Source organism: Neofelis nebulosa, chromosome 3 (assembly GCF_028018385.1).
Source record: "Neofelis nebulosa isolate mNeoNeb1 chromosome 3, mNeoNeb1.pri, whole genome shotgun sequence".
In the NCBI taxonomy this organism is placed as follows: Eukaryota; Metazoa; Chordata; class Mammalia; order Carnivora; family Felidae; genus Neofelis; species Neofelis nebulosa.
This window is the reverse complement of record NC_080784.1, coordinates 88,127,187-88,148,647: the sequence shown is the minus strand read 5'-3', so window position 1 is coordinate 88,148,647 and position 21,461 is coordinate 88,127,187. Positions and strand designations below refer to the sequence as shown.

General features: G+C 36.0%; 1 protein-coding gene across 2 annotated transcripts in view; it reads left to right on the top strand.

Annotated features, from left to right (window-relative positions):
- Nucleotides 1-17,687, top strand: part of NAA15 (N-alpha-acetyltransferase 15, NatA auxiliary subunit) — an 85,616-nt gene extending 67,929 nt beyond the window's left edge. Inside the window, exons 16-20 of one of the 2 annotated variants that reach the window (XM_058721332.1) lie at nt 4,536-4,644; nt 6,542-6,640; nt 12,247-12,390; nt 13,770-13,867; nt 15,222-17,687. In XM_058721332.1, the coding sequence (XP_058577315.1) occupies nt 4,536-4,644; nt 6,542-6,640; nt 12,247-12,390; nt 13,770-13,867; nt 15,222-15,422 (651 nt within the window). In that variant the 3' untranslated portion in view covers nt 15,423-17,687. Of the gene's footprint in view, nt 1-4,535; nt 4,645-6,541; nt 6,641-12,243; nt 12,391-13,769; nt 13,868-15,221 lie in introns of both variants that reach the window. The other variant, XM_058721331.1, reaches the window with a different exon arrangement.
- The last annotated feature ends 3,774 nt before the right edge of the window (nt 17,688-21,461 follow it).

Here is a 21,461-nt window from a genome sequence, read left to right as displayed (position 1 = left end):
CTCCTCTCTCTCTCTGTCTCTCTGTCTCTGTCTCTCTCTGTCTCTGTCTCTGTCTCTCTCTCTCTCTGTCTCTCTCTCTCTCTGTCTCTCTCTCTCTGTCTCTGATCATACTTCACATTTAAAACTTGTAGTAATGATCCTGATCCAGAGTAATCTAGTATGGTATAGTGGAAAGTTTTGGCTTTTGAGTCATTCTGATCTGGGTCCACATATCAGCATGTACACTTCATTGTGTGTTTGGACACTTTGTCTAACCTCTCTGATGATTTTCTCATCTATAAAATGGGACTAGTAAAAATCCCTACTAGGCAGAGATGTGAGGATTAAAGAAAGGAACTATATGTGTAGAGAATGTAGCATCTGTTACAAGTGGTAACATGCAACTTTTTATATCTAGAGACCAAATTGAGCTTGTTAAAAAGTGAGTGTATATGTATATTTCTCATTCATGTGTCAGTTTACAGTCCTTATTTATTGAACTTTGCTATTTGAACCTAATGTCTTTAAAGTTCCCAAATATTTTCCCCCAGGCCAAAATCACATGTGCCATTTTTAACCATTAAGCTGAAACCAAGGTATTCACTGCCACACAAACCATTTTGATTAGTAATGTACCTGTGTACTCCTGGCTCTTGACATTCACCTACTCCATGTGAAAATAATTGCATAATTTATTATGTTAAAGCAGTAAATAATAGTGAGCGCATTGCCCTAGAGTTCAGTATTAGCCTCACTAGTAACTAAAAAAATCAAAATCAACTGCTCTATAATGAAGAAAAATTATAATACTTAGTAAATAGAGTTGGAAAATAGTTTTAGGATTATACCAGAGCAGATGGACAGTAATATCTCATAGCAGTATTGCTATTTAAGAACCATAGAGAAATCTGGCTTGGATTTCAAAGGATACATTGACATCTTTTCACAAATAATTGTGTAACTATTTTAGGAACAAAGATACTACTTTTTATTGTTGGGTGCTTATTGGAAAAATATACAGAATAGGGAGGAAGCACAGAAAATGGACCTTTTAGGCCTCATGGAGAATTGCAGTTATTCAGGGATAATATCAACTTTAAGGGCCCTCCATCTTTATACCTCAGCTTTCTTTATTACTACCACCACTAACTTGTCTGCCAGCACCATTCTTTCCCTTGACTTTCCTTAATGACTTTTTTCTTTGTAACACTTCATATCTCACATTATACTTTTTAAAGAGAGGATCTGTCTGGCTTGTTTAGTCCTTGTCTAATAAAGGGTAATCCCACAGAGCAGAATTCTTATGCTAGCATACCAGGCCTCCTTACTGGGTTTTCCTTTTATTTTTGACTTTTTTCTTGTGTCCAGCTTATCATGGCTGCTTTTGGACCAGATGTCAAGTTATAGTCTAATTATTAATAGCTATATAGGGTTGTAGAGTCTCAGAAGAAAATAATTCCTACAGAAAGTGCTTTATTTGGAAGGAGCCCAGTGGAAGGCACCCTGATCTGGGGTGCTGTTTAATATATACTTCTCTTGCTTGTTGGGCACATAACACCCTTCTCTTCCTAGGATAACTGCCGTCAGGATGCCCCCTTCTAATAGCATCCACACTTACTTATATCCCCAGTGTGGTGGCAGCACCAGATTATACCAAGCCATCATAACAAGGCTCTTTTAAAAAAAGCATTGTAGGCTCTTTTAAATGCTGCCTGCCAAGTGTGGATCTACAGTCTATAGATTGTGATTTTTTGTGATCCTATATTTTATCACTCTTCATGTGATAAGTGGTATATTTAGTGTCATTCAGGATTTTATATATATGATATGAAGTAGAAGCATCGTTAAGTTAGCGGTAATTCCAGGTAAGGAAAATAGGAAAAGGTTTAGTGAGTGAGTTTAATATTTAGTTAACTGAGTATAAACCTGAAGTTTCTCCAGCGTATCATGAGGCAATAAATTGTTATTTTTGAGTTCCCTCATGTGCCACCCATCCTGTGTCCCTCCTCACCTTCAGTCAGTACTTACCTCAGCTGGACTATTTTTTCCTTCTGTATACACACATGTTCTTTATCAGTGTGTCCTTAATATTCTGGCTGTATAAGGTATAATAGTTTCAAGCTTTTTGTTGCTATGCTGGGAGCATAGGGAGACGTACTCCTATATAACGTAGTGTAACGTGGATTAGATTTCACATCAGTTTATAAATTTAAAAATTGCATGTGATCAAACCACCCTTGCAGATCTCTTATATTGCCCGTCAACACAATGCAGTCCCAGTGTACATTTCTTTAACTTAAGTAAATTCAAATCTTCATGACTCGTAGTTTTTTAATATATGTGCTGCCAGAGCAGGTACTGGATGTAATTTTTTTTTTTTTTTTTTTTTTTTTTTTTTTTTAATTTTTGGGACAGAGAGAGACATAGCATGAACGGGGGAGGGGCAGAGAGAGAGGGAGACACAGAATCGGAAACAGGCTCCAGGCTCCGAGCCATCAGCCCAGAGCCTGACGCGGGGCTCGAACTCACGGACTGCGAGATCGTGACCTGGCTCAAGTCGGACGCTTAACCGACTGCGCCACCCAGGCGCCCCTGTAATTTTTTTTTGAGAAACAAATGAGTATGCATAATTTCTAGCAATTTCATCCAGTATTCCACTCAGTGAACATAGGACCCTAACTAAGTATGATAGAAGTATAACTACCATTTGTTTAGTCCCTGTCAATTTCTGTGTGCATCTTCTCCTAGTGAGAACATTTTGCTACAGGGATTAGGATTTTGGTACCTAATATATGGTTTTCATATATATAATGCAAATTAATGAGATGTATATATCTGTCTGTCTTTACAACTTTAGGAATTTTCAAGGGTAGTTCTGTTGATTTTTTTTTTTCTCCTGATCTTAAGCACTGATTTTAGAACTCATCCCTGTTGATAGGCTTTTGTGTATATAACCCTATACTTCATTTTGTATATATGAATGTAGAATGTAGTTAGCTTTATTGTGGTTATGGACATATGTTTAAGCACTTAGATTTAGCCTAACAAAATCTTCCCTATGCAAGTAAGGCACAAGGAAACATGTAGGAATTTCAGATCCAGATCTCCTGTGGAGGCATGTATTCTCACTTATTAGAAATGCAGGCAGAATTTCCCTTTTCTTTTTCCAAGTTCAAAAACTTGATTTCAGTAAGTATAATGTTTGTATGACTCAGCTGCCCTATATTCCTTGTATCCATTTTGTTAACAGCAGCCATATCTCCCTGGTGATAAATTGCCCTGATCAGTACAGCAGTCTTCATTTCAAGCTTGATACAGCTCCATTACAATTTCAGTTTCCAGTTTTTTACCTTCCTTGGTAGACATTTCTTCCCTGTATATCACAAATTCCAACTCAATAGGACATAGAATCATGGGAATAAGATAAGCAAAATATTAAAAATGTGTGAGAAAGGCATACTTCTGAGGGCCCCTTTTTCCCCCTGTCTCCTGGTATCTACAGCTATTAGAGTGACAATGCCATATATTGATTTCTTGTTCAGAGCACATATCTTTCAGAATAATGCCAGCTGCTTTACATGCTAGTAGTATACAGCAAATCTCATAGACATCACTTTTTTGTTCAACTTTTTTTTCTTTTTTAATACTGTGAAATCATTTCCTTAGCCACAAACTGTGTCGGTGAAACACAATTAGAAGAGGCACGTTAGACAGGTATGGCAAATCCAGATTCCATCAGGATAAATTGTCACTGCCTCTGTCATGAGACAAGACAAACAGGCACAGATATTCAGTGCCTTTCTGATAAATATGGTATTGTTCCCCACCCACAGCTTGGTCTACAGAGAAGAATCTTGTCTAAATACTCAGTCTAGAAGTGTAACAATAGCACAATTATGTAGTAAACATTATACCTGCCCAGTAATGATTACAAGTATGTAGTTAATATGACATTTATATAATTACTAAAGGGTGGTAGAGACAGAGTTCTATAAGTATAAATATTTTCACATGCCATCTCACCATTAGCATGGCATTGGAATAAAGATGAATTCTATAGAATTTGTATTATTAGAACAATGCAAGATGGAATCTTTTTTTTTTTAATAGCTTGATTGTACTTCACTTTGAGTTTAAAAAGAACGTTGACTCATTCTGTAATATTCTCCACCTCTCATTCTTACCCCTCTTTATCCTATTTAACATCTCTTCTCGGTTCCCATCCCCCCAACCCCACCCCAATTATCTTACCTGTTTATCTCACTGTCTGTCTTTCCCTGGTTCTGTTTTATCTTCATCTTTACTTGTTGGATAGTTTCTATTTAGAGATAATGTAATATCTGTGGTTAAAAACCAGCAAAGAGTTCTAGAGTTCAAAATCCCCTTCCTTTAGACTATGGGAGGTTAAAATATGACAGTATTTCTGGGTAATGGGTAAGTGATTTTTACCAAAACAACACCAACAATAAAAAACCAGAAAGTGTTTTTAATGGAGAGAATAACATCATACCCCTCCATCTTGCTTCCATTTGTATAATATCTTTTATTTTTGTTAGGTTGAAACTCCATTGGAAGAAGCTATTAAATTTTTAACACCGTTGAAGAACTTGGTGAAGAACAAGATAGAAACGCATCTTTTTGCCTTTGAGATTTACTTTAGGAAAGGTAGGCAATTAGGGGATAGTGGCCCTGATAAAATTGATCACTGTATTTCTTAGATATAGTCACCCAAGTCCAGTAGCTTTACCAGTGTAGGATTTTTTGCCAATGCAGCTTCCTCACAGAAATGCGTGCTATGTGTGCAAGATGTTGTGGGGAGGTATAATGATACTATTATCTCTTCTAGGACATTAAAATCAACAATAGATGAACATCCATAACTAGGATTAAGGTCATATGTAGTAATTGCCATGTACTTGTGTGAATAAAGTTAATGACATAGAGCTTAGATTAGTGCTTGATACACAGTAAGCATTGAATAAATGTTGGTTTTTATTAGCTATTGTTACAAGATGTGGTGCTTAAGGTGTATCTTGAAGGATGAATCATTTCTAAAAGAAGAGCTGGATAGAAAGGAAGAGGATGCTTTAAGAAAACACAAGTATGTGTAAATAATGTAGAGGTTTCTGTATTGCCCAAACCAGATAGAAAATAAATGAAGGGTCTTGGTTGTCTTGTTTAGAATGCCTCAACTACATATAGATACTGATTTTGTGGAATTGAATTGCTGTAATCCAAGTGGTTCATTGAAAAAAAACTAAGTATATCATTAAGGGAAGGGAAAAGAACTGGTTAATAAGCTCTGACAGAAGGTTGTTGCTCCAAGCAGTGTAACTTACGTTCTACTTAAAGAAATAGAAAATGGTGCCCCTATCGAGTTTCCATTTAAAAATCCTGTTTATCAAAGGTAATTAATAATGGGGAAAGGTTCTCATATAGCATTGCTTGAAAATAGGACAAAAAGCTATAGTTTGATTTTGATTTTTATTAAGATATTTACATGAATATGTAATATAGAAAAAAGCCCAGGAAGAAATAGATTAAAAAAATAACAGAAGGTCTCTTGATGGATTGAGTGATTACAGTGTTTTGTTATAATTCTGTTTTCCAAAATTTAGAAAATAAACTTTAGTAAATAGTCAAGTAATTTAGAAACTTTTAAAGAACAGTTAATTATAACTTCCTTTTTAACAAATATTCTTAAATGGAATACTGAAGTATAAAAAAGTTGTTCTGCTTGAAGTGAGGAAGGGGAATCTAAATTCCATTCAGTTGGCTTCTTGGTTGTGTTCTAAAGACCTCTGAAGGGCTCTTCAGCTGTTGGATTTCATTGTTGTGTGAAATGGGTAGTAAAGGGTATGGCAGTGTTGTTAGCTTTTTGAGTGTTGGGTAAGAGAAAAATGTCAGAGGAGCCTGGAGGTTTGAATTTTGTTATTTGGAGAACGGTACCAAATTAGGGAAGTCGTAACAAAGAGGAGGTAGTTATAGATGAGACTTGGAAGTTCAGTAAGTATTCAGGTGAAATTTCCATGGAACAGGTGGAAACACTACTAAAGCTGGGGAAACATGGGGTGTGAGTATGGGAATAGTATAGAGAGAGCTTAGAAATCACTGAAAATAATAAACTTGGTAAATACTGTACCTTTTGAGGAGAAAGAGGAGCCAGGGATTGATAGGAGAGGACAGATAGGAGGGAAACCATTTCACATGTCACAAAACCCAAGAAAGGAGATTCAAGTATAAACAATCAAGATTTATAAGTAGTGCAGAAGATCCCTTTATTCTGATTAAAGGAGGTTAAGAAGTGAAATGGCTTCAAATTTTGTTCCTATTGAATGCTATCTAATTTTTTTGTACTTCATAAAACCTTTTTTCTTAAAAGAATATTGTATGGAAATCATTAGCTAATGTTGCTAATCTGAGGAAATCATTTGCTTCACTTACGTTGCAGTTCAAATGTGGTTGACTCTAAATTAGTTTCTCTATTTGTAAGATCTTAATCTTCCAAAGGAGGGCATCTTATTTTATCAAATGATCAAAATATATCTTTTTCTTTTTATAGAAAAATTTCTTTTGATGCTACAATCAGTAAAGAGGGCATTTGCTATTGATTCTAGTCATCCCTGGCTTCATGAGTGTATGATTCGACTCTTTAGTACTGGTATGTTTTTGTTTTCCATTACTTAAGTATTTGGTTATAGTAGTTGATAGTGACTGTATAAGTGATCTATATAAGCTTGTCATAAACTTAATCATTTTAAAGCTGTTGGGTATTAAATTAGCTAAGGGGAAAAGCAGGGTTCTTTTCTTTGTGATGAAGGTATTTATTTTAAGGCTAGAAATGTTACTTGATTTTGATAATAGGATTGTTTAGTCCAGATATTTGAGAATCACCTTTGTTTCTGTTTCTAAAAAGTTAACACGTAAGTTGAAATTGTGAATCATATTCGTTATGTAAAGCGTTTAGTAAATTGTTCTAAAATTGAAGAATCTCTTTGAAATTGACTAGCTGTCTCCTTATTTATCTGTCTTCAGAATTCTTTGTCATAAAATTTTTGTTAATAAATACAGGTTTAAAAGAACTTTAAGACAATCATTGTACTTTTCAGATATTTTCACAATAAGATCCATATACTACTTCTAACATAAAGTAGAACTATAGAATTTTAGAGAGTAAAAGGTAGAACGTTATGCTAATTGTTTTTCATTTTAATAATAGTTGAGAAATATGGGACCCTAAAAGATTAAATGACTTATTCAAGGTAACATAAATAATTAGTAATGAAGCAAGAATGAGAGCTCAGGTTTTCATACTGTTCTTTCTACTACCACAAGAGCTTGAAATTTAGAGTAAAGTACTCCTGTAGTCAAGTGGTGGTGGTGGTTTGATTTTTAAGTGAATAGAGAAGGGAAATTGAATTTTTAATAGAACAGTCTGCAAATACTATTAAGTTACCTGTCTCATTGCTAAATACTCAGCCACATATGAATCCATACATACCTGGGAATAATGAGATTAAACCAGGCATCCCAGTCAGTCTTTTGAAAAATGTTTAATTGTCCTCCTGATGAAGAAAGTTGTTTTGGGGGTGCCTGGGTGGCTCAGTCAGTTAAGAGTCCAACTTTGGCTCAGGTCATACATAATCTTGTGGTCCGTGGGTTTGAGCCACACGTCAGACTCTGTGCTGGCAGCTCAGAGCCTGGAGCCTGCTTCGGATTCTGTCTCTCCCTCTTTCTCTGCCCCTCCTCTGCTCGTTTTCTGTCTCTCTCCCTCTCAAAAATTAATAAACATTAAAAAAATAAAAACACAAACCTTGTTTTGACTTCTAAGAAAAAGTAAATCCTTATTTAAAGTATATTTATGCCTGTCAAAAAAAAAAATGATTCCTGTTATAGACACTGAACTGTTTTTCAGTGTTTTTAATTCTGAAAGTAAAAAATAACATAACCACCTCATAAAATAGAAGAAGGAATTGCTATTCTTAGAGAAAATAGAGAAATTTCTTTCTAGTGTTTTCATATTAAAATTTGTTTGAAGTCATGAGTCCGAAAATTAAGGCCAGGAGTAATGGTCTTAAATCCATTCTTGCTTAGGACGGAGTGCACTAAAATTATTCTCAAAATTAACATGAACACTTTGTTCTTGTATAATCAACTCTTTCCTAAAATGTAGTAGTAAAATAATATACAGAAGTCTTATGGATTTGGAGACTTCCCTCTGAAATATGAATTAAAAGTGGCATATTTAAATGTATTTGCTTATAGTAAGTATGTGGATTGATGAACATATGACTGTTGTCTTAGAACAGTTATATTAGGAACTAAAATGCTTCAGAAGAACAAAGAAAGGCAGAATGGTCCTGATGTAAGAGTTAGAACTATTTAGTTAGCTGTTAGCTGTATCCATAGCTTCCAGACATTGTCTGGAAGAGTAACAAAGTAATCCTTATTTTGACTAAATTTAGGCATTAAAGCAGTGATAATTTGGAGTGATAAAGATGCACTGTCTTTAAAAGGCCTTCAAGAATTTGGGTACAGTTGTGTAGTATGTAAAAGTATTTGTGCAACCACAGACACCCAGAGTAGGGGCATCTTTGATATACCCCACAAGTTTCCTTTAAAAAAAGTGATAGCTTTGGTAGTTTTAAAATAAGATTTAACTTTGAAGTAATTTTTCAAGAACACATTTGTCATGTCAAGTTATATTTTACTAACTGCTTCTTTACAAAGAAACCCTTACAACACCTTCTTGGGGAATATGGGAAAAAAACGGTGCCTTGACACCTATTTTATTATAGAAACTTCTCTGAGTAAATATTCATTTTAGCCGGGTTATGAATACCCTTCCAAATCTTCAGAATGATGTTATACTACCAGTGTAATTAGTATCTGCTGCCTAAACTAATTTACCATATACGTCAATCTTCCTCTCCCCTTTTTAATTATGAGGATGATTTGGTATGTGCCCTTTTCAAGTTTTTCACTTTTTCTTAAAGTTGTAGGACTTAAAGCAACTTAAACTACATTTCTTCTTGGTACTAAGTAAAAGGAGCTTAGGGATTCAGTTGTTTATTATTCCCTTACATGCTTTTAAAAAGAATCACTGGTCACCTTGATCTACAGTGAATCTTACATCTTTTCTTCTCTCATTTGTACAAACTCATTTCTTCCTTTTATCTGCAGATTATTTTTCTTCTGTGCTTATGTATTTCTCCCCTAAAAGCTTTGTTGATCCTCTTATTTAATCTATTTTACCCTTTTGAATGGTAATCACTTAGTAGGTTGTGCTTTAGAGCCTAGTAGTGAGTAGTCATTATCTTGCACAGAATATGAGCATTTTCTACCCAAATTATTAACAAAACAGGGAGCTAGCCTAGGAATCCAGAGAAATTCTTTTGGCTAAGAATCTACCCCTTTTTCAATGCGACTTTTAACCATTGACAATTACTAAATTAATCCAGTCTGCTAATAAGCTCAGAGCATGAACCAAACATTATTTTAATTTTAGGATGTCAGAGGATTCAGAAGCCTCTCATAAAAAGTTTTATTCCCCTTCCCTCAATTATTATTTTTCCTTGATTCACAAGACTTACTATTGCATCATAAGATAACAAGGAAGCTAATTCAGTAGTCTCAGATTTTTTATTTTCCTGAGACCTCAATATTTTTTTGTTCACTTTAGTCACTTTCAAAGGACTTTTAGATTGGTTCATCCCCTACTAATTTTTAGTAATAAAAGCTTACCTAGTAGACCTGGGATGCATGAGGTTGCCCCTTTCCTGAAAGACATAGGTAATAATTGCATTACACAGAATTCATACAACTTGCTGAGTCTTACTGCAGTTGAATTTTTTTTTTAAATTAGTATCTTCCTGGAAATTATAGTGCCAATCTACATAGTGTAGGGGAGCTAACAATCAGCCTCAAACATTTTGTGACTTGGGGAGGAAATGTTTTTGGAAATAGCTATTAGTGGAAGTTCGGAGTTATATAAATATTTCTTCTTTATACATCCTGAATATATATATTTGTTTTTAATTGTGTGGGCTTTTTTTTTTTTTCTTAAAACAATTTCGATTTTTCTGGGGGATTATTTTAATATGAGGAAAACAAATTAATGAAGGTAATAAAAAACACGAAAAGCTTAGTGTCCACTTACAACCAACTATAATGTAACTATACAGTTACTTTCCCATCTGCATATAGTGTCCCGAAAGCACTTCATTCAAATCAGTAAGGCCCATGGATATAACATTTTTTTAGAAGACCTGTGTTTTTTTGATATAATAGTCATTGTGATTGGCTATAATCTATTTTACCAACTTTTCTTTCTGTTTGCTCTGCACTCCTGCGCTCCTTGAAATCTGTTGATAAGTTGCCAAAACCAAGTTACAAGTACAGCCATAATGGAGATTAAGCAAAATTCCTTAATAACTCATTTATTTGAACCACCCAATTCAATAGAATGATAGAAGAAATGCTATTTAACAAAGGACACATCGATCAGTTATTCAGTTACTAATTATGTGTAGAATATTTCACAGATGTTTACCACTCAAGAGTTCAGTGTGTTTAAACTTGGTGTAGTGATCCATTAGTGAGACAATAAAAGCAATTTAGTGAGCCATTACTAACATTTGAAAACCTAATATAGAAATATACTATAGAGCAGAGGGGTACCTGGGTGGCTCAGTTGGTTGAGTGTTGGACTTTTGATTTCATCTCAGATCATGATCCCAGGGTCGTGGGATCAAGCCTCCAGTTGGGCTCTGTGCTGAGGGTGCAGCCTGCCTGAGATATTCATTCTCTCTCTCTCTCTCTCTCTCTCACACCCCTCCTCTCCCTCCCTCCCTCTCTCTCCCTCTTCCCCTCTGCCCCTTTCCCCTGCCTACTCAACGCTCTCTCACTCTCTCTCACTCTTAAAAAAAAAAAGAATAGAGTAGAAAATACCAGAATGCATGGCACAAAATTAAGGTTAGTATTCCATGAAACTTTTGCTTCACATAGTAATTTATGTATATAGGATACATATTCAGCAGTACAAATGGTGGTTGTCAACATTTTAAGCGACCACCATAGTTCCTAACCATGAGGAAAATATATTTTCAGTCTATAACAAAAATAATAACTGCACTTTATTGAATTATATATTTAGCTATTATATAATTAACTTTAAAAAGTGTAACTTTTCTGAGGCACCTGGGTGGCTCAGTTGGTTAGGTGACAGACTTCGGCTCAGGTCATGATCTTGCAATTTGTGAGTTCGAGCCCCGCGTCATGCTCTGTGCAGACAGCTGAGAGCCTGGAGCCTGCTTCGGATTCTGTGTCTGCCTCTCCCCTGCTCACGCTCTGTGTCTGTCTGTCTGTCTGTCTCTCAATAATAAATAAATGTTAAAACAATTTTTTTTTTTAATGTAACTTTTCCTTACTGTGATCCTTTTAGGTTAGATAGCTCCTCGGTTTTACGGATCAAGAAATAAGTTCAGAGAGGTTGTGACTTGTTCAAGCCTAGATCCATACCCAGGTCTTTCTGGCTCAAAGCTTCAAACTGTCTGTCTATACCAAAATAGTAATGAAAAAAGCATACTAACATTCAGTCAGAGAGGTTAGGGGTTCAGCTTTTCCATCTCTGAATCCCAGGGTCTGGGAATATGATTATCAGAGTGTATTCATTATAGGAAAATACTTTGGTGGTCCTTTGGAGTTTATTATATAGTGATAACTAAATTTATGTAGCCCTTGCAAATAAAGGTCAATGAAGTCAGTCAGGTTTTCTTTTAAAATTAATGAATTTTGTAATGCCTTACTTGGGTATAGAATATGGAGAAGGTGAAGAAAATCCTCTTGTCTTCCGCACTGCATAATTGCTGTGACATTATTTATCAGGTGGGTGCCATCAGAGCCCTACTTTATAGATTTGTTTTAAAGTTGAGGGGGCCAGTCCCTAAGAGCTTAGAAGACTATGGAACTACATCTTTTGTTATTTTGTTTTGTTTTCTGTTTTGTTTTGTTTTATTTTTCTGGATATGAATCATTTATCAGTGAAATGTCTTTTAATGCTGTTAGAAAAATTATTAGATTATTTTCCTGATACACATTTTTTTACATTTATATGGTAAGCTCTTTACATGTTGAATTATAAGTAGGTTCGTTTAGTCTTTACATGTAATTGCTTTGTTTCATTGGCCTCATCAAGTAATTTCTTTACTTCTGCAAATCATATCAGAGTAACTGCTAATAGAATTTTGTTTTTAATTTGTTCAGCAGTGTGTGAAAGTAAAGATTTACCTGATACAGTTAGGACAGTATTAAAACAAGAAATGAATCGTCTTTTTGGAGCAACAAATCCAAAGAATTTTAATGAAACTTTTCTGAAAAGGAATTCTGATTCATTGCCACACAGATTATCAGGTAATCACTTCATTTTCTTTTTAGCTTAGCCTTCTAAAATAATTTTAGTTTTTATTTTAATGGATTCATGACAAGGTTACACATTTCTCACATGGAAGAGGCATTGTGTGTATGTCACATTTTAATCGTAAGAACACAGGCAGCTTAAATATGCTTCCTATAAATTTTTAAATTTCTTAAAATTATTACTGTGAATCAAGGTCAGTAGTTTCTTCTGGTTCAGCATAGGCTTTTTACAAAGAAGCAATATAACTTCATTTAACTATATATTACATATAAGGAAGGAGGGGCTTTCTTTGTTTTTTCTTTCTCCTCCTTCAACATGCTCTTAAGATTCACTTGGATGTGACCATCAGCTTCTATTTTTCATGCTTATAAGATATTAAATTGGACAATGCAAAACACCTAAAATCATTTCATAGGCAAAGGTCTGTGCTAGCAGTCCAAAATCTGGACTTGATGGGATCGTATGGGTAGTGCTTTAGTAGGATGCTTTTAGAATACCTGGCTAAGAAGGCCAGCAGCTTTGTATGCCTTTGTAGAATTCTGAATTCAGATTTTTGGCTCATGCCATCAAGTTTGACTATCTCTCTCTTCCCACGCTCCCACACCCCCAACCCCCCCACTCCTACACACATTAAATGGAGTATTCCCCACAGCCCCAAATTATGGGGTTTGTTTGTTTGTTTCGAGAGCGTGCAAGTGAGGAGAGGGGCAGAGGGAGAGAGAGCAAGAGAGAAAGAATCCTGAGAGTCTCCATGCTTAGTGCAGAGCCCGACACAAGGCTCAGTCCCACAACTCTGGGATCATGACCTGAGCTGAAATCAAGAGTGGGACACTTGGGGCACCTGGGTGGCTCAGTCACTTAAGTGTCCAACTTTGGCTCAGGTCATGATCTCGCTGTCCGTGAGTTCAAGCCCCATGTCAGACTCTGTGCTGACAGCTCAGAGCCTGGAGCCTGCTTCAGATTCTGTGTTTCCCTATCTCTCTGCCTCTCCCCCATTATTTCTCTGTCTCTCTCTCAAAAAAAAAAAAAAAAGTGGGACACTCAAACAACTGAGCCACCCAAGCACCCCTGCTCAGTTTAGAAAGAGGAAAAATCCATGTTCCCACTACACAAAAACAACTATCATTAGAATATTTGTATTTCTTCATAGTTTTTTACCTTAATCATTCTCCTAGTTTAGACAGTTAAGCTATTTCTGATCTATCCTGTCATGATTTTTTTGGTTTATTTCAAATGGCTTTTCCCACTTTTCTAATAAAGTGCCACACTCTGTGTGCACATATATGTTATATTTGATATTTGAATGAATAGAGGATAAGATGCTGGTTGTACTTTAAAATAAAAAAAATTTTTCTTTTTTCTTCTCATTTAGCTGCCAAAATGGTATATTATTTAGATCCTTCTAGTCAGAAGCGAGCTATAGAGTTGGCAACAACACTTGATGAATCCCTCACTAACAGAAACCTCCAGGTAAAGTTTTTCATAATCTCTCTGAAGAATACCTCACTACTTTCTGTTTCTCTTTTCACAAAGAGAATACATTTACCAAATAATTGTTTTTTTGTTAATTATGCATATTATTCACCAAGCCATTATGAATCCACATCAGAAACTAACCCTATCTTAAATTTATTTAGGATTGTCTGTGTGTGCACATGCACAGTAGGCTACTTGGCCTTCAAGAACTAGCTCCACATCTTTATTTAAAATATTTTTTCTAGGAATCTGTTTAGTAAAATTTTATATATATATATATCATAGTTAATTTTAGATTTTGGTTCATTCCTGTCTCTACATTTCTGACCAAGCAGTAGTCTCAGTGAAGATTCTGACATACTTAAGATGTACATACCAGGGATCAAATCAAAACACTCATTTTATAACTTGTAATGTAACTTGAAATATAAAAGATACATGGATATGTTTTGCAAGATACTGATTTTAGTTTAGCCTAAAGACAAAGGACATAGCACTACTTCCTATGATAATTGGCCAGATAAAGCATTTGATATAGTCCTTTAATAGCAAATGAAGGAACACTTTTAAGAAAGAAACATTTGACTTATTGATGGCTAATTAATACATCATTTAGATTATAACATTTCTAGACTGGCAAAGTTTGTTGGCTACTATATATCTGCAAACTACATGTTTTCCAAGTGAAAAGATAAAGAAAACATGAGGAATGTAAGTTAACATGCATCATTTTAAAATCTAAGAATACCTACCAAGGGGTTTGGTTCAAACAGTTACCAATTTTCATGAACAAATTTTTCTTGCATATATGCCCTTTGGTTTGAGACCCTCCCTTTCCTCTCAGTGGACAAACCTTTAATTTTAATACAGAGCTGAAAAGCAATGTTTGATACCACCAGCTGTCTCTAAGCCTCTTAAAGAAAAAAAAAAAAAAAAAAAAAAAAAACAAAAACAAAACTAAAGAGCTTAAGTTCAATACCTGACATTAGCGTGGAAAAGTTGACATTTATACACAGAGCCTGCCTGGGTTGAGGCAGAGTTGCCACCTGGGGTCAAGCACTTGCTGAGAGTGAGTGTGGCTTTAAATGTAGCCGCTGCATATCTTGCTTGCCCCACATTGTCCTGGCCCTGTTTATAAATTCGTCCTTTGTATAAGCCCTGCGATTCTGAAGAAACTATTTCTTAGGGATTGAATATGCGGGGATAGAATGCTTTCTGTGTCTTCAATATGTACATTTGCCTTTTGCTTAGAAAATGTGTTGATAATGAAATGTCTAATAAATTCACAGTAAAAAACTTTCTTTTTGTTTTTGGACAAGTTATAATATTACCTTTTCTCTTTCTTTAGACATGTATGGAGGTATTAGAAGCCTTGTGTGATGGTAGCCTAGGAGACTGTAAAGAAGCTGCTGAAGTTTATAGAGCAAATTGTCATAAGCTTTTCCCTTATGCTTTGGCTTTCATGCCTCCTGGATATGAAGAGGATATGAAGATCACAGTTAATGGAGATAGTTCTGCAGAAACTGAAGAACTGGCCAATGAAATCTGAACATCATTAAACAAGCAAATGGAATGACTTTGGACCATATCTAGTGTATAATATTTTTGTCACGCACCTGCTGCATTGCTCTAACTTACACAGAATGAGAAGAGTAAATGTTCTTGCCTTCAAATAGTGTTTTACGTTTTTTATCCTGCTGAAAAAGTATATATAAAATATCTAACGTATTACAGGATATAGGTTCAGTTTCTTAAAAAATTAAAAGCTGCTAAAATTGAGGGATTAAAAAAAAAAAGATACCTTATTCTATTCCTACCTACCCACCCATGTTTTTTAACTAATTTATATAAAATCTGGAGGCTGTTACAGCTAACAAAGCAGGTGTGTGGCAGAAATATTACTTTAAAATTTGTCTTGTGAGATTTTACTATATCTCAGACAGCATAAATGCTGTTTTAGCACTGGATTCTTTCACTGAGCACAAAGAGTTGTTGGGGCTTTAGCATCTGACTGATTTTGTTACGGGGTTGATTCTGACCATAGGAAGTATGCAATGTGAATCACTATTTACAGAGAAACCTACAACAGATGCTTGATGTTGTAGAAGCTGGGACATATAGATACCAAGCAGAATTTCTAAGAAACCTAGAGGGTGTTCAATATGCTTGTTGTGTTTCCAAAATTCACTGTACATGATCAGTTTGGTGTTCTTGTACCACAGTTTTTAACTGAAGGAACCAGTTGGAACAATCTCAATTTTAACTAAAACTTGAAGAACTAAAATAGCAATGCAAACCTTTCAGCATTGTTTTGGCCAAACTTGTTAAAACTGTAATGCAAGAACCAAATGCACTGTGATGTGGCACCAACTAATTAGCACGCATGAATTTTTTCACCCAAGAGTGAAAAAAGAAAATCTACCATGGCTTGAAGTTAAAGAGCAGAACTCCTGACTACCATTCTATGACTGATCAAGAGACTAATAGTTAAAAACCTCAGCAGGCCTTGTTCACGATATGCAGAAAAAAAGTGCTGCAGTTTAGATACCTCTGGAATTTTTCCACAGTGTCACAGGTTTGTAATACTTGAAGCCCTACATTTCTAAGAATATATTTCTTGCTCAGTTGTTTCAGGCAAGCCCAAGACTTTGTAATTTTTAAAGGGCCCAAGATTTTTTTTTTTTCAATAACAGACCAGCTTCTTTTTCCTGCAGTTACAGATGTAATTTCCTTTTTGTTGTCAAACATAAGGTACCAAATATGATGCAATAAATTGTTTTGAAAAACAGTTGTGTGAATATTTCAACTAATCTGTGTTGGGCTTCTGTGAAAATACACAGGTGGAAACAGAGGTGCAAGCCAGAGGCAATGTAACGTGCTGTAAAAGGAGCGCAGATGGTTGCGTTCGCTGCGGGCTGAGTGCCGGTGTCAGGGGACTCCGTAATGCAGGTGTAGTGCTGCTCCTGCATGAACCTTTCCTTGAGGGCGAGGATGGTGGCAGGTACTATGAATGTAATTCCTAATTTCCTAATTTGAAAGGAAACTGAGAACTGCGATTTTGATGGAGAGACTGAGCCTTACGATGATAAACCTGTATACTGAGAACTGGCCTCAGGCTCAATATCCTCGTTGCGTTTGCAAGATCTGAGCAAATAAGGTTAAGTAAAATGAATCAATTGTATATATGATTGATCTTTTGGTGGTACTTTTAGTTTCTAGGGCATATATTCTAAAGGGAATTTTCAGGAGACCTGATCCTTCTACTGATTGAACAGTTGTGCTAAACTCAACCTTTCATAGTACGTGGCCTGCATTCTGCGTCCCGGTCTAACGATTTAGTGATGTAAAGAGAAGTACAAGCTGAACTCCAGTGCTTTGTTCTGTTTTATTAACTGGCCCTGTCTCAGGAACATCTTCACAGATGGCAAACAACAAACAAAAAAAACCCCACCACCACCACAAACTTTTTTTCAACTTCTCCTATGAGTGGCAACCGAAGTTCTCATTGTTGGGAAAGAACACTAGTGCTACCTCTGCCACTACTGAGGTGTTGGGAGGAGGCACCAGCCATACGATAGGGGGTGTTTATGTGTGAATTATGTTTCAACTCTACTGTATATTGAAATGAAGTTCATATATTTGTCTTGACAATGTTCAACTGATGTAGACTGTCTTAGAATGAAAATTCGTAAATACTCCGAACTCTTGATGCAGATTCCACCCGTGAGGAGCTAAAATTCCTAACATGTATATTGTACTCCGACCCAATTTTACTGGAACTATTGAATAAATATTTTATTTTCTTTCAGGTTTACTTGATAGTGGATACATTGTCTGGTGTCAGAGGACCTTGACAGGGTTCGTTTTATGTCCAGACAGCACCCCCGAAACATTGTACTGTACTGTCTTGCTCTGAGTAGTATCGACTGGATCATCCCACATTTGCCTCATTCACTCTATTAATTCCAAATGATACTGTGGGGGGAAACAGGGTTAGAAAAACAAGTGGGAAAAAAAATGCAGTGATGTTGTATTCTAAACAAGTGCCTTATGTTTATTGCTGAGAACTGGTGTTAACAACCCTTTTCAGAAGAAAGGGTCCCTTGACCTGTATTAACATAGGAAAGTAAAGTTATTTTTGTTTTTCTTTATATTTACTACTCTTGTCATTTCTCATTTAAAAATTAAGATCTGACCAGGTTAGTTTACTCAGCTTTAATTAGATAGTTGAGTCCTACGTTTTCAACATTTTTCTGTATTTACGATGCACAAAAATAAAGTGTGATCTCTACTAGCATGGCTAAAAGTAGTCCCAGTATTAGTGAATAGCTTTTCTGTGGGTTTTATGAGGCCTTTGTCTTTCAGGGGTGTTTGTACTCCACGGTGTGCTGCTGTTAGGGCTGTGAGACGAAGGCCATGATTGTAAGAGGCCAGACAAGCATGGTCTAGTTTCAGGTAGGTGACGATAAATTCAGGGAAGTCTCTGTCCTGCACAGTTTGTAGGAATATTTCAGTTGCCATGTGTAGCATCTGTTTGGGACAGGTAAAAAAGTGAAGTGTTGAATTTTCCTACAAGACACACACACACACACACACACACACACACACGTCTTACTAATTACTAGCCTTAAATTTTGAAATAACTCTTACTAAGAGAATGGAAAGAAAGACCAACCTGTCCAGTGGAAGGTAGGCTTCCTGTTCAGCTCATGCTACACTCCTTTAAGTTACAGGCAAGGTTTCTTGATGCCATTCAATCCACTGCCAAACCTACATTAAAAACAGTCGCATGAAATGGCTGTGTTGCCCCACAGGGAGCTGAAACCTTAAGTTTTGTTCCAATTTGGAAGATTAGAAATCTCACTATAGCAATAAGACATTTTTGCAAAAGGTTATTTATTGAATTGTACTTTTTTTTACCTTTTAGTATGCAACCTACAGGGCAGATGTCAAAAGAATTGGTAGTGTGCAGGAGATTCTGGAGAAAATGTTCATATTTCAGTAAAGCAGGAGAGTATTTGTCGTGTACTGTAGGTTATACAGCTGATGTAACATTGCTACCTCCCCTCAAGACCTGCTTCTTTTATGATAACATAAAGATGGGCAGGAGGAAAGGGAGCAGTATGCGGTAGGAAAGCAGGTCTTAAAGTTTCCAGCCTCTCCGTTTATCCAGTTGTCTTTGAAAGGACACCATCTTGGGATTGAAACCAGAAGAAAAAAAATGGTAGTTTAAATTAGAACTTGTATGAAGTTGTCAACTATAGACAAGCTTAGTATCTTAAATGTTCAGTGCTCTTTATAGAGTTCTATACGCCAAAAACAGTATAGACTTGGTTTCGAGGTGGCTTTAGTGATAGTGAAGTTGATACGTGGCAATCCGACAAGACTGGGAAGTAGTTGTTACAGCTTTTATATTAGACCTTTGTGTCTATTTTAACAGTCTATTATTTCACACAAGTGGTACAGTTCTTAACTGAAATAATTGACCTTGATGAATATGTGATGAAAAGTTTCCTGTATGTTAAGATTCTGCTGTTGCTAAATCAGCTTGGCCTCAAGTACAAATGATCCTCTTGTTTGGAAACAACATAGGAGCAAAGGGATTTCTGGAATATGATTTGGGTCCCATAGCTTGCTTTCAGCTGATAATTACATTTCCCTTCTATATCTAGTTACTTGTGCGTTGTCTTAACAAACAAGACGCCTTTCGCCATACCATTCTGTGATACCTTTCCAGTCTACTATAGTTTCCTGAAGGGGTTTCATGAACTTGCCCTTGTTGACTTTCATCTGCAGGTTTATCGGGTCCATATACCGGTGCTTGATGCTTCATCACACTTGAGATAGGCACTGGGTTTTCTAAAGTGCTCTTCCAAAACTTTGGTGTTTTCTTCGTTAATGATGAATAATCAAATTGGCCACCACTTTTCATCTTTCTTTCAAACTACTTACTTGTTTTCCAGTAGTCAGACTGCTGGTTGATATCTTTAAAAATGAGAATGGAGCCATTTAAGAAGTAAATAGTAAATATCTCCCAGATCCTTTAAATTCTGAACTCTGGAATGTGAAATACTAATTTTTCCCTTCATTAACTTAATAAAAAAATTTGCTGTACATTAATAACAGTAATAGAAGTATTCAGAAACCTGTATTCAGCTAGCATTGTTTACTGTTAGCATAATTTGTTTAGATGTTCACTGAGGAGGACCTCAGAAGCCACCTGTTTAACTTGTGATTTTTTGTTTAGAACTTAAAAGTTTTATTTCAAGAGCCTACTTGTTATTTCAAGCATTCCATTGCACTTAGCATTTTTCATTCACCTGCTAGGATGCTTTTTACTTGAGAGAAATGTCTAAATACAGTATGAAGTTAAATGACTAATGCTTTGTTCAGACTCATGTAAATCCATTTCTAATGTATGAAATCTTAAGGATTTACACTGGGTACATTTTAGTATGGGGGTATAATAACTAGGACAGTACATAGTAGGTATTCAAATCCTTGTTAAATTTGCTGTAAATATTAATATTGCCCTACAGATTGTAGAAAATAGCAATAAAGTACTGTTAACTTTCAGGTCACCTACAAAGGCTCACAAATTTTTTATCCCCTACCTGTGACTTAAGAGTATTCTCATTCATCCTTCCCCCTGTGCCTCTCTGTTGGTCTCAGGAATTTCCTCAAAATACCACAGATCCATTACGTTTTTACTTCGGTTGAATACATCTCTCACATCTAATTTTTGCTTTTTTCCTATAGTTGTCAGTGGAATGGTTGTGACTGGCCTTGTAGGAACCAAGATGAGTGGGATCATTCTCTAACTTTTTCAGTTGCCTGTTCATTGTTGCATAAGTTGCGAGTAAATCTACTCACATCCTTCGTGTCTTTAGCAACCAGCCACCCACCTAAACATCACATCAGTGGAATTAAGTCACTAGAGATTGTCATTCAGTAGTTGCTTTTCATCTTTCAAATAGTATGAGGAGACAGATGACGCACACACCAACCACCTACCTACAAGGCTCTGTTGTCTGCAGCCTAGTATCTCCACTTTTAATCCTTACAACTAAGGAGACACTGGGTTAGGATCTGCAATGGTTATTTTTAGACACACGACCTACAGCCAGTGTTCACAGCCAACAGCTGTGGTCCACAGTTGATCTTTATTTAGGATAGGCAATGGAATCCTTTCAAGACCTAAGTTTAACCCTGTTTATTAGAATCCCAGGAGAGCTATTTGCAAGACAACCTTCTCAATGGCGGGACCATTCAGATTTGAATGATCTGGTGTCAGGCCAGGTGCTGATGGTCTGGTCGGCTTCTCTTCCGACCACCCCCCATCCCCAGGTGGATCCTGGTTGAGGTGCATCCAAAGTTGAGGCCCACTGTCCTTGATGAAATTTAAAGTATTTTATAGTATTGAGTTTTTTCCTCAGATCGAAGAGGGAAGCAACTATGTAAGTGCAAAAAAGATGAACTTTTCCACATCTTACATTAAGGGGCCCACTGTCCTTGATGAAATTTAAAGCATTTTATAGTATTGAGTTTTTTCCTCAAATTGAAGAGGGAAGCAACTATGTAAGTGCAA